The 14,434-nt window shown below is 37.1% G+C and overlaps 3 protein-coding genes and 1 long non-coding RNA gene across 4 annotated transcripts; 2 read left to right on the forward strand and 2 right to left on the reverse strand.

The window, feature by feature from the left end:
• Positions 1–1,013: 1,013 nt before the first annotated feature.
• LOC131169297 (ethylene-responsive transcription factor ERF053-like) lies at positions 1,014–3,652 on the forward strand. The gene is made up of 2 exons (XM_058128485.1): positions 1,014–2,915; positions 3,016–3,652. Exon 1 carries the CDS (start codon positions 1,491–1,493, stop codon positions 2,892–2,894), a length of 1,404 nt encoding a protein of 467 aa, XP_057984468.1. The 5' UTR covers positions 1,014–1,490; the 3' UTR covers positions 2,895–2,915; positions 3,016–3,652.
• A 1,600-nt stretch (positions 3,653–5,252) lies between these two features.
• LOC131169128 (protochlorophyllide reductase-like) lies at positions 5,253–7,736 on the forward strand. Its single transcript, XM_058128486.1, has 5 exons — positions 5,253–5,378; positions 5,491–5,595; positions 6,004–6,544; positions 6,821–7,179; positions 7,308–7,736. The coding sequence occupies exons 1-5, from the start codon at positions 5,325–5,327 to the stop codon at positions 7,461–7,463; spliced, it is 1,215 nt and encodes a 404-aa protein (XP_057984469.1). The 5' UTR covers positions 5,253–5,324; the 3' UTR covers positions 7,464–7,736.
• LOC131169298 (uncharacterized) lies at positions 6,364–6,878 on the reverse strand. The gene is made up of 2 exons (XR_009140408.1): positions 6,749–6,878; positions 6,364–6,605 (listed from the first exon to the last, which is right to left on the reverse strand). It is a non-coding gene; the product is annotated as an uncharacterized LOC131169298 (long non-coding RNA).
• Positions 7,737–8,349: 613 nt separating the features above from the next.
• On the reverse strand, positions 8,350–12,777 carry LOC131169296 (protein STABILIZED1-like). Its single transcript, XM_058128484.1, has one exon. It carries the CDS (start codon positions 11,677–11,679, stop codon positions 8,593–8,595), a length of 3,087 nt encoding a protein of 1,028 aa, XP_057984467.1. The 5' UTR covers positions 11,680–12,777; the 3' UTR covers positions 8,350–8,592.
• Between the last annotated feature and the right edge of the window lie 1,657 nt (positions 12,778–14,434).

Genomic DNA, 14,434 nt, shown 5'->3' on the forward strand with positions numbered 1-14,434 from the left:
ACTTATAAGTACTAGTTGTTTATAAACTTATTTTTATAAGTCAGGTCAAACACATTTTTAAAGTATAATTATTATAAGTTTAATTTTATATAAAAGTAAGTTTTATAGCTTTTAAATTAAACATTTACATTAAATTTTATTTATTTATTATTTTAATTACGTGTATATCTTAATTATTTTTAATAAATTTTTAATACAAATTTTTATTTAAATTCTTTGAATTTCATTTTTATTATGGTCAAATTTATTTTATCGAATCAAGAAACCATGTAATCTTTAAAAAAAATAAAAAATACACAATATTTATATAATTTACTGTTTCATATAGGATTACATTTACTGATATTTTATTTTTTATTATTATAAAATAATTTACATACATTATTAACTACTCATAATAAATAAAAATAATTTATTCCTCTAATTTTTCTTTAAATATAAATAAACTATATAATATTTACAACTTCACATCATGTACAATAGCCTCTCTTTCTATCGAATGCAGTAGTGTACTATTGCCCTTTCTTCTTTCATAAATTAAAATTAAATTAGCCCTCATATAATATTTTTGTTTATAGTTTTAGTCATATCAACTTTAATAGCAATCTACTTAAATAAAAATAACATTAAAATAAAAATTTCACACTATGTATATGAAATAATTTTTATTTAATTAAGAAATATTTTTATTAAAAAATATATTTAAAATTAAATTAAATTTTGAATTATATTTAAAAAATTTTAATAAAAAATGAAATTTATATTAAATAATTATTTATTTTAATATCAAGAAGACATTTCTATCATAAATACCAAAAGCAGACGGTGGGAGGAGAGGGAAATTGGAGTGGAAGCAACGAAATTGGAAAGACAGAGACAATTACAGTGCCGTGTGGGACCCTAGCAAAGCCAACCAACCACCATACTTCTACAAATTCTCTACTATCTCCACCAAGAAAAAGTCTCCTGCAGATCTTTTTCTTGCTTATAAACCCACCTCCCCTGCTTTCATCTCTTCTCACAGGAACTTCTTAAAAAATAAGAACTTTCCCCTGTTTTCTCCTCTTGGGCTCTCCTCTCTACGCAGTAGCAAGCAGCAATACTTCATCTTCATCAACAGCCTCATTTGGGTTTTTCTTTAACTTCCTTCGCCTGCTCGCTCTCTTTATTTCTGAGTATTGATTAGCAAGTGATTTTAAGAGATGGGCTGCTCGGGATTTGACACTTGTGGTATCCGATTCTTTTTCTACTTCAGTCGGATTGGCTATTAAATTCCAGACCAGATTCTCGATTTCGGTCTTGATAAATATTTTTAGAATCTTTTGACCAAATTAGGATCTGGGTTTTATTTGTCCATTTGTTTTTTTGTTGCGCTTGATTCCTATCTGTTCTTATCTCAATTTTCTTGGTGACCCATCTCGAAATTCTCCATCATTCATTTGCTTATATAGTCTTTAGAGAGAGCGAGCAGGTTAGTTATATTTTCCATAATGGCTGCGGCTAAAAACAACACAGGAAAATCCAAGAAGGGTGTTGATGAAACTCAGAGATTGACGAGGCAAGATTGGGAGCTTGACAGGGGCAAGAAGGAAGCTGACCTTAGCTTACCTGAAAGGCAGCAATGGAAGCCAGTTTTTGGTGAAGCTTCCATGGCAGAAAGACCTCCCAAGAAGATCCGCAGCCCTGAACGCCAAGACCCAATTCAATTCTCTGCATTTTCAGCACATCAATCCGTACCTTCTTTCTCTGTTTCTCCTAGCTTTGCCTCAGCTCTTTCTTTACATCCACCTTCTTCTTCTGTCTCGTCTTCTAGTTCAAGACTTCTATTTCCCTTTTCTTTTGAAGGGTGTAATCAACCTATGCAATTCTCTCACCAGTTTAGAACAAACCCATCTTTGCATTATTTTCGTTCACCACCTCAAGTGGCACAAAATCAACAACAAATGATTTCTTTTGCTCAAAACCAGCAGCAAGGCATCGGTTATCCGCCATTTTTTGCCGAGGAATCTGCATTGGCGGCGCAGCAGCAACAGCTGTTTCAGTACTGGAGTAATGCATTGAACTTAAGTCCAAGAGGAAGGATGATGATGATGAATAGGCTGGGGCCAGATGGTAGGCCATTGTTTAGGCCACCGGTTCAGCCTATAAACACAACAAAGCTTTACAGGGGAGTGAGGCAAAGGCATTGGGGGAAATGGGTAGCCGAGATTCGTCTCCCTCGCAATAGGACTCGCCTTTGGCTAGGCACCTTTGACACAGCTGAAGAAGCTGCCTTGGCTTATGATCGCGAGGCTTTCAAGTTGAGAGGAGAGAATGCAAGGCTGAATTTCCCTGAACTTTTCCTCAATAAGGATAAAGAAATCTCCATTGTTCCAACTTCTACAGTTTCGTCTCCGCCAACTCCCAATCAAAGTTCATCACCAAAACAAACTCAAGAAACCCTTGACTTGCAGGCTTCAAGCATGGAAATTATGCCACCACCACCTCCAGTGCCGGCCCCGTCACAACAGCCTCAAGGAGACAATCCTGACAATGATTCAGGAATGGGTTCAAGTGGGGCTACAGTGAGTGATGAGGTTCAGGCTGTAGCAGAGGGATGCAGTGGAGCAGAAGGCGTTTCCGGGTCTCAAGAATTGGTATGGGGAGACATGGCAGAAGCTTGGTTCAATGCAATTCCAGCAGGATGGGGACCGGGAAGTCCAGTGTGGGATGATTTGGACACCACTAATAATCTGTTATTGCAATCACACATTCCTTTTGGCAATCCAAATCAACAACAGTTTAATGATTCTTCTGACTTGCAGAGACAACAGCACAACGTGGATTCAGCTTCTTCTTCTTCTTCCTCCTCGTCTTTTCCCATGAAGCCCTTCTTTTGGAAGGATCAAGACTGATTGGTCTCATCTCCAGAAGTGGTATGCCATGGTGGTCTCTCTCTTTCTTGTTCTTTCTCTATGTTTGGTACTTTACAGTTGTTTTTCGGACCACCCACTCAGATTCTTTCACTGGTTGCAGATTTTTTAAGGAAACCAAACTGTGACTCTTTAACCCTGCCATATATGCTTAGGAGAATTTCATCTTCAAGCCCATCACTTATCAGGTTGCAGATTTTTCACAAACAACCTATGACTTCCCTTGGAGCTTGATTACTTTTTCCTATGAGGATGTCCAAAGCTTCAAATCCACTTCCTTTTACTGTTTTCTTTGTTTTACAACTCTTTTTCATTTAGAAGTTTCATAATTCTCTCTCTCTCTCTCTCTCTCTTTAAGTTTTTCCTTCAAATTCTTCCTTCACAGCATCTGCTCCAAAAGGCTGCATATTAACCAGGCCTTGAAAATTTAGCTCCATGCTTTATAGGTCATGAACTTCCATTTCTAGCAAGTTATTTTTTTTTTTTATGTTATTTTCTTGGCTGTTTATGTTATCCTGGGGATATAGAAGCAGCAATGTTAGTAAAATTAGTAGCGCAGGACCAGCGTAGTAGGAGACAGTTTTGTGATCTCCCTCTCAATTGGTCTATCTACCCATCAGAAGCTTTATTTTTCTGCTTGGAGGGTGGAATCATCTATTGGTTATCTTTGTACATTGACGGAGTTTGTTATGATCTCACCTTTGTAATGTTATGTTATGTTATGTCTCTCTTTTCATCAACAGTATCATAATCCTAGATTGAGCAAGTTGCATCACCATCATTATTATGTTCCATTCTCATTCCACTATTCACCCTTTTTCACTGCTTCTTGAGACTTTTTAATGTAAGCCTGATAGCAATGGTATCAATGCTTTGTCTGGCCTGAGGTATTTCACTTGTAATCAACTTATTTAGACCTTGATAGCAGCTAATTTGGACTGCAATTGGAGGTTTCAGTGACTAATTAATTGTTTAAAGCATAATAATTAATCCTGAATTTCCAAAAGAATTCTTGTTTTGCTTGAGCCTTATCCAAATTCTTCACATGCAGCTTGCTTTAGAATTCAGAATCTCAAGTTGGTTTAATTTCCTCTGATAGCCACAATCTAGTTTGAACTCTAAACTAAATGAAATTGACCTGAATCAGATTAAACCCTTTCAGTTAATTCTAATTTCCAGTCAAAATTAAATTTTTTCCCTTTAAAAAAAATTATAAAAATTTCAATTTACATTGAAATGAAATCATTTTGATTTTCTCAAATTGGGATTAATATCTCTTTTCTATACTTTGATTTCCTCTAAGAGTTTAATTCACTAACTAAATAAATAAAGTAAGCTTAAACATAAACAATGGACGCAGAAAATCATGAGTGGATCCATCCCTAGACTTTACAAACTAAGTGGGATTCAAAGCAAAATGACAATAAGCATATTCTGCACAATATAATACAAATATAAGTTTCATAATTCACAATTCACTTTGGGGAATCTTTCAAATTTAGGAAATTGAAAAAAAAAAAGAAGGAAAACCCATTTTATCTTTGACTGCATAGATATTTCTGAAGTGGGAATCTAATACCCCATCCAACCGATTAAGGAATAATTTTATTTTAATCAAGCACCTTTTTCCATATTAATTATGGAATTAAAAACTTTTGGACAGGGTAGGGTTATTGAGTAGATGATAAAGAAATGTGGATGTGGTGGGGTGGCAGCAGCCGTCCCATGAGATCATCTACATTTCTTATTTGCGACGGCACGATAACGATGAAACAGTATTAGAAAAATGATAAATCTCATCATCATTTTTATAACTAAATCAATTTTTTAATTGAACAAGCAAATTGACTAAATTATTAAAGTAATTAAAATGAAAACATCTATCATGGTGGGGAGAGGTTAATTATATTTAGTAGTCCTATCATCTCAATAAACAATGACTTCGCTTGATTAGACATAAAATTAGAAGTGAGTATTAATTTAAATCAAATTGAATCGATTTAATTTTAATTTAAATTAAGATGAGAGGGAAACAATTTGATTTTTTGTGAGCCTTTGATTTAAACAGGTTGAGCCACATTCAACAGAGAGATCCTGGATTTGCCTGGTTTTGATTTTGGGGACCTTATCACTATTATTTGATCCAAGAATTTTAAAGCCCAACCCATGTTGGGTTGTAGAATGTAGAATCTTCTGGATGGCCAAATTGGCTTTATTGCAAGTGAATGTGGACATGTATTATATCCCAAAAAAATCTGAAGCTCAGGTTATGATTGGACAACAGAAACCCATGTGGCATATCTTGTCAGCACCCCATAACGTCTCTTATCTCTCTTACAGGCTACATGCATTCAAAGGGAAAGAAACCGCTGAAGCTAAGAAAAGCTCAGCTAATTAAATTTAAACAGCTTCATGGCTTTCAAATCAGCTTCTATACTTCCTTCCTCTATCTCCATCTACAAAGAGGTCAGTGCTCAATACATTGTTTTTTCCCTTTTGGGTATGCTTTTGTTCCTCTAATACTTGTTATTGTTCATCTATTATATCATCTGGTTCAGTTCAATTGCTGTGTTGACAGGGCAAGTCCAATGCTTCTCTTAAGGAGGCAAGTTTCTTTGGAGTTTCGGTTTCACTTCCAAGCCACCTCAAGGCTGACTGCAACTATTCTGTAATAAGGAGCAAGGTGAGTCCTTTTGTACCTTGTCCTAAAATCATGTAATTTTTGAAAGAACTGCTTATGACTAGATGAACAACTTCAACACTAGCAAGTATAAAGCACAACAGCGAGCTTCTGTAAATGGTATCACAGAAAAAGCAATAAAAAGACTGTTCCTTGAAATTCCCAAGAGTAATTTTATTTCCAGTGGCAGAGAGAACAGGATAAGATCTGAAAAGATAAGAGAGTTAAATCTAATAGAAACTATAAAAGGTTTATCGTTCATCCAAAACATAGGTTTAAGAATCTAACAATCAAATAATGGGGCCATTTTCCATCCACCAAGGTGTTTCTGATAAGACCACAACACTGATGTTTGCAAAATCCTAACACCTCAATCTAGATGCTCCATAATTGGAATCACTTTACCTGCAGGAACGCAGCAGAAGCGAGCTACAATTACTTATTGGAGCCATTAAAGCCCAGACAGCTACTACGACTCCAGCAATCGATGAGGCAGCACCAGAAGCAAAGAAAACATTGAGAAAGGGTAATGTGATTATCACTGGAGCCTCATCTGGCTTGGGCCTGGCCACAGCCAAGGCTTTGGCAGAGACAGGACAATGGAATGTAATTATGGCATGTAGGAACTTCCTGAAGGCTGAGAGGGCAGCTAAATCAGCTGGCATTGCTAAAGAGAACTACACAGTCATGCATCTTGACCTTGCCTCCTTTGATAGTGTCAGACAGTTTGCAGATAACTTCCGTCGATCAGGTATGCCACTTGATGTGCTAGTGTGCAATGCTGCTGTCTACTTACCCACTGCCAAGGAGCCATCCTTCACCGCTGAAGGGTTTGAACTCAGTGTTGGGACTAACCATCTTGGTCACTTCCTGCTTGCACGGCTGCTGCTTGACGATTTGAAGAAATCAGACTACTCCTCCAAGCGGCTTATCATTGTTGGCTCCATAACAGGTATACTTGGCTCGCCAAACCCAACACTTGGAAGAGAATGTTTTAGGGAGGAAAATTTTTTCTGGGAGAGTAGGAGCAGGATGGCAATTTATACCACAAAGAAAACACAGAATTATATTAATGCTATTTGAAGAAAGAATCACTTGCAGTATTATATGAAACTCTGAACTAATTAGTGATACCTTATAATGTCTAAGAACTAACCTTGATGATTCCAGGAAATCCAAGTAAGAAGATAAGTACCCTGATTATGCTGTTTCTTGTATGTGATTGCAGGAAACACAAACACATTGGCCGGTAATGTGCCTCCAAAGGCTAACCTTGGAGATCTGAGAGGTCTTGCGGGTGGTTTGAATGGGATAAACACTTCACCAATGATAGATGGTGGAGAATTTGATGGTGCCAAAGCCTACAAAGATAGCAAAGTCTGTAACATGCTCACTATGCAAGAATTCCACAGGCGTTGTCATGAGGAGACAGGAATCACCTTTGCTTCTCTCTACCCTGGTTGCATTGCAGAAACAGCGTTGTTCAGGGAGCACATTCCCTTGTTCAGGCTTCTATTCCCGCCATTCCAAAAGTACATTACTAAAGGATATGTTTCTGAAGAGGAAGCTGGGAAAAGACTTGCACAGGTCCACTGATCACAAAACATTTGAACTAGCACGCAGAAAATCAAATATACAGAAAATTAACTTTGTTGTGTTTTTGCATGCATAATTCTGCATCAAATTCAACCTAAATAGTGTCTTCTGTGATTCAGGTTGTGCGTGACCCAACCCTTGCAAAATCAGGAGTTTACTGGAGCTGGAACAAGTACTCTTCCTCATTTGAAAATCAACTGTCAGAAGAAGCCAGTGATACAGAGAAGGCACGAAAGCTGTGGGAGATGAGCGAGAAGCTAGTCGGGTTAGCTTAATTGAAGCCCCAAAGATAATCACACAACCCACAGGGACCTAGGATGCTTTCTGCTCTTGCAAATGCAAATAATATTTTGAATGAGATGAGACATTGAGCACATCAATTTCTGCACTCAAATGGTCTGTAAATTTGCATATGCCATATCTCCCGGAATGAGACTCGAAATAAGTGCTAAATCAGTAAAATATTACAAGTGAGACTGTGAGGATGTAATATAGAAATCTGTTCACCAAGAAAAAACAAATGCAAGTCTCACTAAGTTCAGAGGCAATCTACATGTTAAATCCAAGTAGTACCTACAATTATTGAAGATCCTGAATGCTAATAAAGTCACCAGCAACACCTATGCCTTAAGCACAGAAACATCGAACGTACTGCAGGTATCAGAGGCAATTACAGCTAGAGTAAACGGCGACACACCCTTTGCGCGCCTAGAACTAGTGCTCTAGAATTTCACAAGATAATGTGGTAGGTACTTTTTACTATTGCGTCTCCTAAAGCAACAAAATGTGTGCACAAACAAATCTGCAGCTTTCAAGACGCTTTGGCAAATATCTGGAATCATTATTTTCGTCATCCAATATTTGAAAATCCAGTTCCTCAACTTTTCATTCTTTCACCAGAAGAGGTTTTGAATGACTTCAAAATCAAGCACCTGGCAATTGCATTCAGGCTGGTTCGAAACATTCATATGCTAATTCATAAGCATGCAGTTGCATTATCTTTTGAAGACAAAATAGAAAGATTGATATGATAATCCTGTGAAGAAATATTAGAAAGATTGATGTTCCAACTAAAACCAACATCCAAATCCATTGAGCTGCATAATAACCCAGAGTCCATAAGCATGCATTTATGAATACTGATTTGAAAAAGAGGTAATATCAGTCTAGAACAAACCTAGAATAGTCTTATCATCACGATTCTAAAATTCAATGCAAGTACTTCTACATCCTTTTCAGCCTCCTTGAAGATACAGTAAATAGGTAAAATATTATATAGGGAAAACTCACAATGAAGTACATGGCAAATATAATTTCTAATTGGCATTAAGAGTGCTAAGCCACTAATCATCTATCCTGCAACCAAACAGGGGCAGTAGCAGCCAACTACAAGCTTACAATCAACTAATGTCTTTCAGCGGCATTCTCTTCCTTCCCAAGTGCAACCACAACTTTCTTCAGAATGGCTTCAGTTTGCTGGTGAGCATTCTCCACAGCCTTTGAAATTGCCTGCCATTTCTCACCATGCCTTGGTTCTGCAGCAATGCACCTCTTTAAAACATCCTTCTGATTTTCCTCAGTCCCATGTTGAAGTTCAAATTTGTAATATAAAGCCCAGAAATCCCCAACATCTGGAGCAAGAGTAACTGCCCTGTTCAGCCACGTTCTAGCTTTATCAACCTTCCTATCATGCCAGAACAGCTTGGCCACAGCAGAAATAACATGAGGGTCGTGATCACATTTCTTGAGGGCATCCATACTCTTGCTTTTGCGTTGTGGACGGGGAACCATCTCAATGGATGCTGCCCACAATATGCCACTGTTAGGACACTCCTGCAAAGCCTTTGCCATCAGGATATCAGCTTCCTTCTTATTCCCATGCCTTGATTCAGCACGGACAGCAGCAAGCCAGAGCTCAGGGTTTTGAGGATTCTTCTTCCTTGCCATGGTAAGTACAGCACGTGCTTTACTCAGCCCATTCATTTTCTCTTCAAGATTAGCAAGAGAAAGCCAAAGGGGTATACAACTCGGACAGTGCTTCAAACCTGACTCATAAACTTCCTTTGCCTTTTCCAGGTGACCAAGCCGTTCCTCAAGCTGCCCAAGCATCAACCAGAGTTTGAAGAATGAAGGGAAGCGTTTCAAACCTTCATCCACTAACCTCCTCTCCTCCTCAGTATTGCCCAACTCTCTCTCAACAATGGCAGACTTCATCCACACTCTTTCTGTACCACCTCTTTCTCTAGCCTTAGCAAGCAGCATTCTTGCTCTTTCAGGTTCATGATTCTCAAATTCAAGCTTAAACGCTGCAAGCCAAATTTCCTCAGAGTTTGGTATAGCAGCATAAGCTTCTTGAAGAATAGCCCTTGCAGCAGGCACATCGCCGGCAAGCCACTTCTCTTTAGCACCCATAAGCCACAGAACTTCAGCTTGTGGCCTATAAGTAACCGCCTTGCGCAACAAAGCGTCAAGCGACTCCCTAGTCCCATGACTCTTCTCAAGCTGTGCAGCTTTAAGCCAAATACTCTTCTTAGTCAAAAACACAGTTAGTGCATGAGCATAAATAGCTCTAGCAGTCTCAATAGATCCCCTCTTCTTACATTCCTCTGCATCTGCCACCCATGTTCTCTTCCTATCCTCTTCCTCCACTCCAATTCCAATTGTGTTCTTAATAATTGCTTGACAAGTCACCACAGAGCCTGCCCTTTCCGCTGCCTCAGCCTCCTTCATCCATGCCTCCCTATCAATCACTAACCCTTCTCTCTGTAAAGCTCTGATACCTCTCTCTATAATCTTTCCCACCATTGATGTATTACCGTTTGCCTCCTCCAACTTGGCAGCAGTTATCCATATAGCAGGCTCCTTGGCCAACTTTTCCCTGGCCCTGTTCAACACCTTCTTCGCATTATCATATGTCTCCAATCTTGCCAACGCCAACCACAATTCGACGTGCAAAGGACAACATTCCACTGCTCTGTGAAGTAATGTTCTAGCATTCTCCTCATTAGACAACTCCACAACAGATTTCCACAACCTAACTGAATCGGGAATATGCTCTAAACCCTTCCTCAAAACCCTACTTTTATTCACATCATCGTGTTCCAGTTTTGCAGCCTGCAACCACAACTTAACAGAATTTGGTATACTCTTCACTCCCTTAGCTATAACTGCTTTGGCTTCATCAGGGCTAGCCAGCCTACATGCCTCTAACCAAACATCCTCATTTTTAGGACATTCCTCGCAGCCCCTTTGTATCAACTGCCTTGCTGCCTGAATCTTCCCGGCCACCTCTTCCAACCTTGCAGCAGCAATCCAACCAGGCGGGTGTTTTGGGTTAGTCTGAGTAACACTCTTCAACAACAACCTCGCCTTCTTAATATCCGAAATCTCTGCATCACTTGTAATCTTCATACTCTTCAAATCCGTCAAATAGCCTTTAGGATCCACCACAGTGAGCCCTGAAACAGAATCGGATAACCTATCTAACTTCAATGACAACACAGTGCCTCTCCCTTCACCAACAGCAGTCAGGTCAGTGACTGGAGTCTGCGACCATGGCGTTTCAGTCCCACCAGCAGCTCTGCTCTTGGGGTCCAAAGCAGTAACATGCTCCTGCTCTTGCCTCGCCTTCTCGAGAAGGGTATCGGGTACTGGTACGAAGCTCTCAAATCTCCTCTTCTTGTTTCTCAACGAGTAATCACCAATGTCTGGTATGCTCTCCCATTCTTGGGCGGATAACGTGTACAATTTCCTCTTCAAATCCGCGAATTGCTCAGTGATCTTCGGATTTGAAGCTCGGTACTTCTCGATCTCCTGCTTCAATCTCGCCTCCCTCCTGTCCTTTCGCCGCGAATCCATCCTCTTATCAATTGCCTCCCATACCGCATCTGCTTCCTTGTCGTCCTCGTCATATTCCGCCGAAGCAAACAGCCCGACGTCGTTCCCTTCAAACTCATCGAATTTCTGGTTCTCGTCGTAACCCTTATCATCCCCCTCATCATCCTCTTCTTCTTCGCCGCCTTTTCCCCGGCCACGGCCGATCCCAGACGCGGCACTGGATGCTCCTCCAATGGTGGTAGCAGATCGGTCAGGAAGATCAGGAGCAGCACGAGCTGGACCAATATCAGACCGGGTGGTGAAGCCCGTGGCACCACGCCCAAGACCAGCGACATAGTTGGGGGGAGGCTTAGAATTTAGGAAATCAAGGCGGGGCTTAGGCGGAGCAGGAGGTTGGGTGCCACCAAGGAAAGGTATATACAGGGTCAGGGTGGAATAGGGGGTGATACCCAGCTGGGAGAGGAGAATTTCATCGGAATTTTGAAGGCCGTTTGGATTATAAACGGGACTAAATGAAGGCAATAAAAATAGTTGGCGAGAGATGGGAATTTGGGATTGGGAGTGGATGTGGTTTTTGAGGGCGGAAAGGGTGGTGATGTTGGGGTTGACGTGGAGAAAGAGGGTCTTATTGTTTGGAGATTTAACGAAAACCATTTTTTCCGATGAAAAGAGATATGGGGATTTGGATTCAATACCCAGAAAAGAGTGTTAGGGTTCAGGTGACTGCCCTAAAAGAAAGGAAGAGTGAAAGAGAGCGGCGCTATGGCGGTGGTTTGATATCGGTAGCAGACAAAAAATAAAATACCGGTTTGGACCGGCACGGGTCAAATCGGCTGATGGATTTTAACTTTGATCCACAAACTATTATTGTTTAACTCGTAAATTTTTTACAAACAGTTAAATTAATGAAAACGATGAATGAAATAATTAATTTTTAAGGGTAAGTTTTTTTTCTTAACGAGAAAGATATATTTAATTGAAGAAAATATAAGGCTAGCCCAAAAGAAAAACCACACTACTTCAAACCCAAATTCATTACAAGCCCAAATATGCCCACAACCTATATCTTAAATTCTTGTAGCCATGGCTTCAGGACTACTTTGCCAGTGTTGGCCAAGAAAACCAACTGTAGGCGAAATTGCAAAAGATGCAAAGAAGAAAGCACAACCTCTTTAAACACAAGGAAGGCTCAAACTAAATACAACTTCTCGCCACAGCCGAAGGTCTATATGACACATCGCCTTCGATCTTAAAAATGCAGGGTGAAAAGTGCAATAATCAATACTAGTACAGAAGCCTTGGCTACATAAGCTAGGAGAGGCATGGCATAGTTACTGGTTTCTCAATCTCCTATAGTCCTTGCAGAATCGATGGCAAGCACCTTGTCTTATGAGACATCAGCCAGCAAAGAGACCTCTGAGAACATGCGTGGACCATCCACAAGCAAATCAAACCTCTTCCCTTATCATTTAGCACCATTTAGCACATATCTGCAATCTAACAAACCAACACAAACTAGAAATCACTCGACAAATGGGGAAGAGAAAATATTGCCCTTCGATAGGAGAGGGAGAGACCAAAAACAGAGAAAAAAATAAAAGAGGGAAGAAACAAAATACTCCCTCCCTCACGAAAGATATGCTCTTACTATTCAAAAGACTAACTAAAGAAAAGACAAACTAAAACTAAAGCAAAATAAAGGGAGGTAGGGAAGAGGGGTCGATAGCCAAGAAGCCTGTCCTCCCTCCCCATAGACTAAAACTGAGATGGGTCTGCGGAAGAGTAGAGAAAGGCCATCTTTCTTTTTGCTTTTTCAAAGCAAAGAACTTTTAAGTGTAAGTTCTGCATTGATGAAAACGATTAATGAAATAGTTAATTAAATCCAACAAGACAAATTAAATTATATATTTTTTCAGAAAATGCAGGATTAAAATTTTAATATTAATATAATTCATAAATTAAATGATAATTCTCATTATTAATTAAATTCTATCATTGATAAACTAAAAACAAATAAAATTTTAAATAATAAATTTAATTATGGAGGCTTAAGTTTTACAATCTATTATTAAAGAAATTAATTATTTAAATCAAAAAAATTGAGATAGCAAAGTCAATAATAGATATATTTAAAAAAAAATAAAGAGAATGTTTATCACTAATGAAATTTTCTTTTGGTATATAGATTAGCTCATTACACATTCATTGCATCTTTCACATTTCCATATATTTCAAAAATCTTCTATTATAATTATATCAACTAAATTTTAAGATATTTTATAGATAAAGTTAATTAAACGTAAATATATCAACACGTTAAAAAGTTAGTAATGAGATTCGTATCTAAGACATTTCAAGTTGAACGAATCTCTTTTATTAATCTTTTTAAAGTACTAATAAATTTTAATTTAACGATATTGAAATATTTTTATGATTAAGGGACTTTAAATATGAGTTGTTATTAAAATTAAATAAAAATAAAAATTATTATATTTAAATAAAATTAATTATTTAATTATTATATTTTGAAATACATTATTTAGTTTATGTATTTTATTTTTATTAAAATATTTAGCACCTTTATTAAATTTTTTATTAGTTAAAAGACTCTAATGCTTATTAATTTATTATTTAATTCATACATATTTTAATAAAATCAATTAGTTGATTTATATATTTTAAAAAATATATTAATTATCTATATAAATTGATTTTATTAATTCTTTAGTCTCTCTTATTATTTTTTTATACTCAAATTTTCTTAACCGTTTCTTTCTTATTTATCTCTTACTCTCTCTTATTTATCTCTTCCCATGATTATTTCCTTACACCCACTCTTTTCCTGTTTTTATTGTATTTTTTTATCTTTTATTGTAATTTAGTATAAGTTGTATGTATAAAAAGTCAGTCAATTTTTATAGATTTCTAAGTAATATTGTCTAGAAAAAATAAAAAATGATGTCTAAAGAATTAAATGAAAATATTTAAATAATTAAAAAAAGTAAATTCAAATTTAATCACCATACAAGAAATTTTTTATTTTTATTTTATAATATTTTTTTTAAAATATTGCATTTTTAAAATATAGATACTAAATATCAATATTTTTTTAAAATATAGAGATAAATTAATTAATTTTACTAAAATAGATAAATTAAATAGTAATTTCATATGAATTAATTAATAAAAATTTAATGAAAAAATTAAATAATTTAATAAAAATAAAATATATAAATTAAATAATATAATTATATAATTAATTTAGTTAAAATATATTGATAAAATAATAATTTTCCCTTAAATAAGTGAGAGAATTGTGAGTGGAAGTAATGTAATTACTAATTAGGCAAATGAGAGAAGAAATTACTAATTAGGCAAATAAGAAGAGATTGCACTTAACGCTCATGCA

The sequence above is a fragment of the Hevea brasiliensis genome, chromosome 10 (assembly GCF_030052815.1).
Source record: "Hevea brasiliensis isolate MT/VB/25A 57/8 chromosome 10, ASM3005281v1, whole genome shotgun sequence".
NCBI classification, from domain to species: domain Eukaryota; kingdom Viridiplantae; phylum Streptophyta; class Magnoliopsida; order Malpighiales; family Euphorbiaceae; genus Hevea; species Hevea brasiliensis.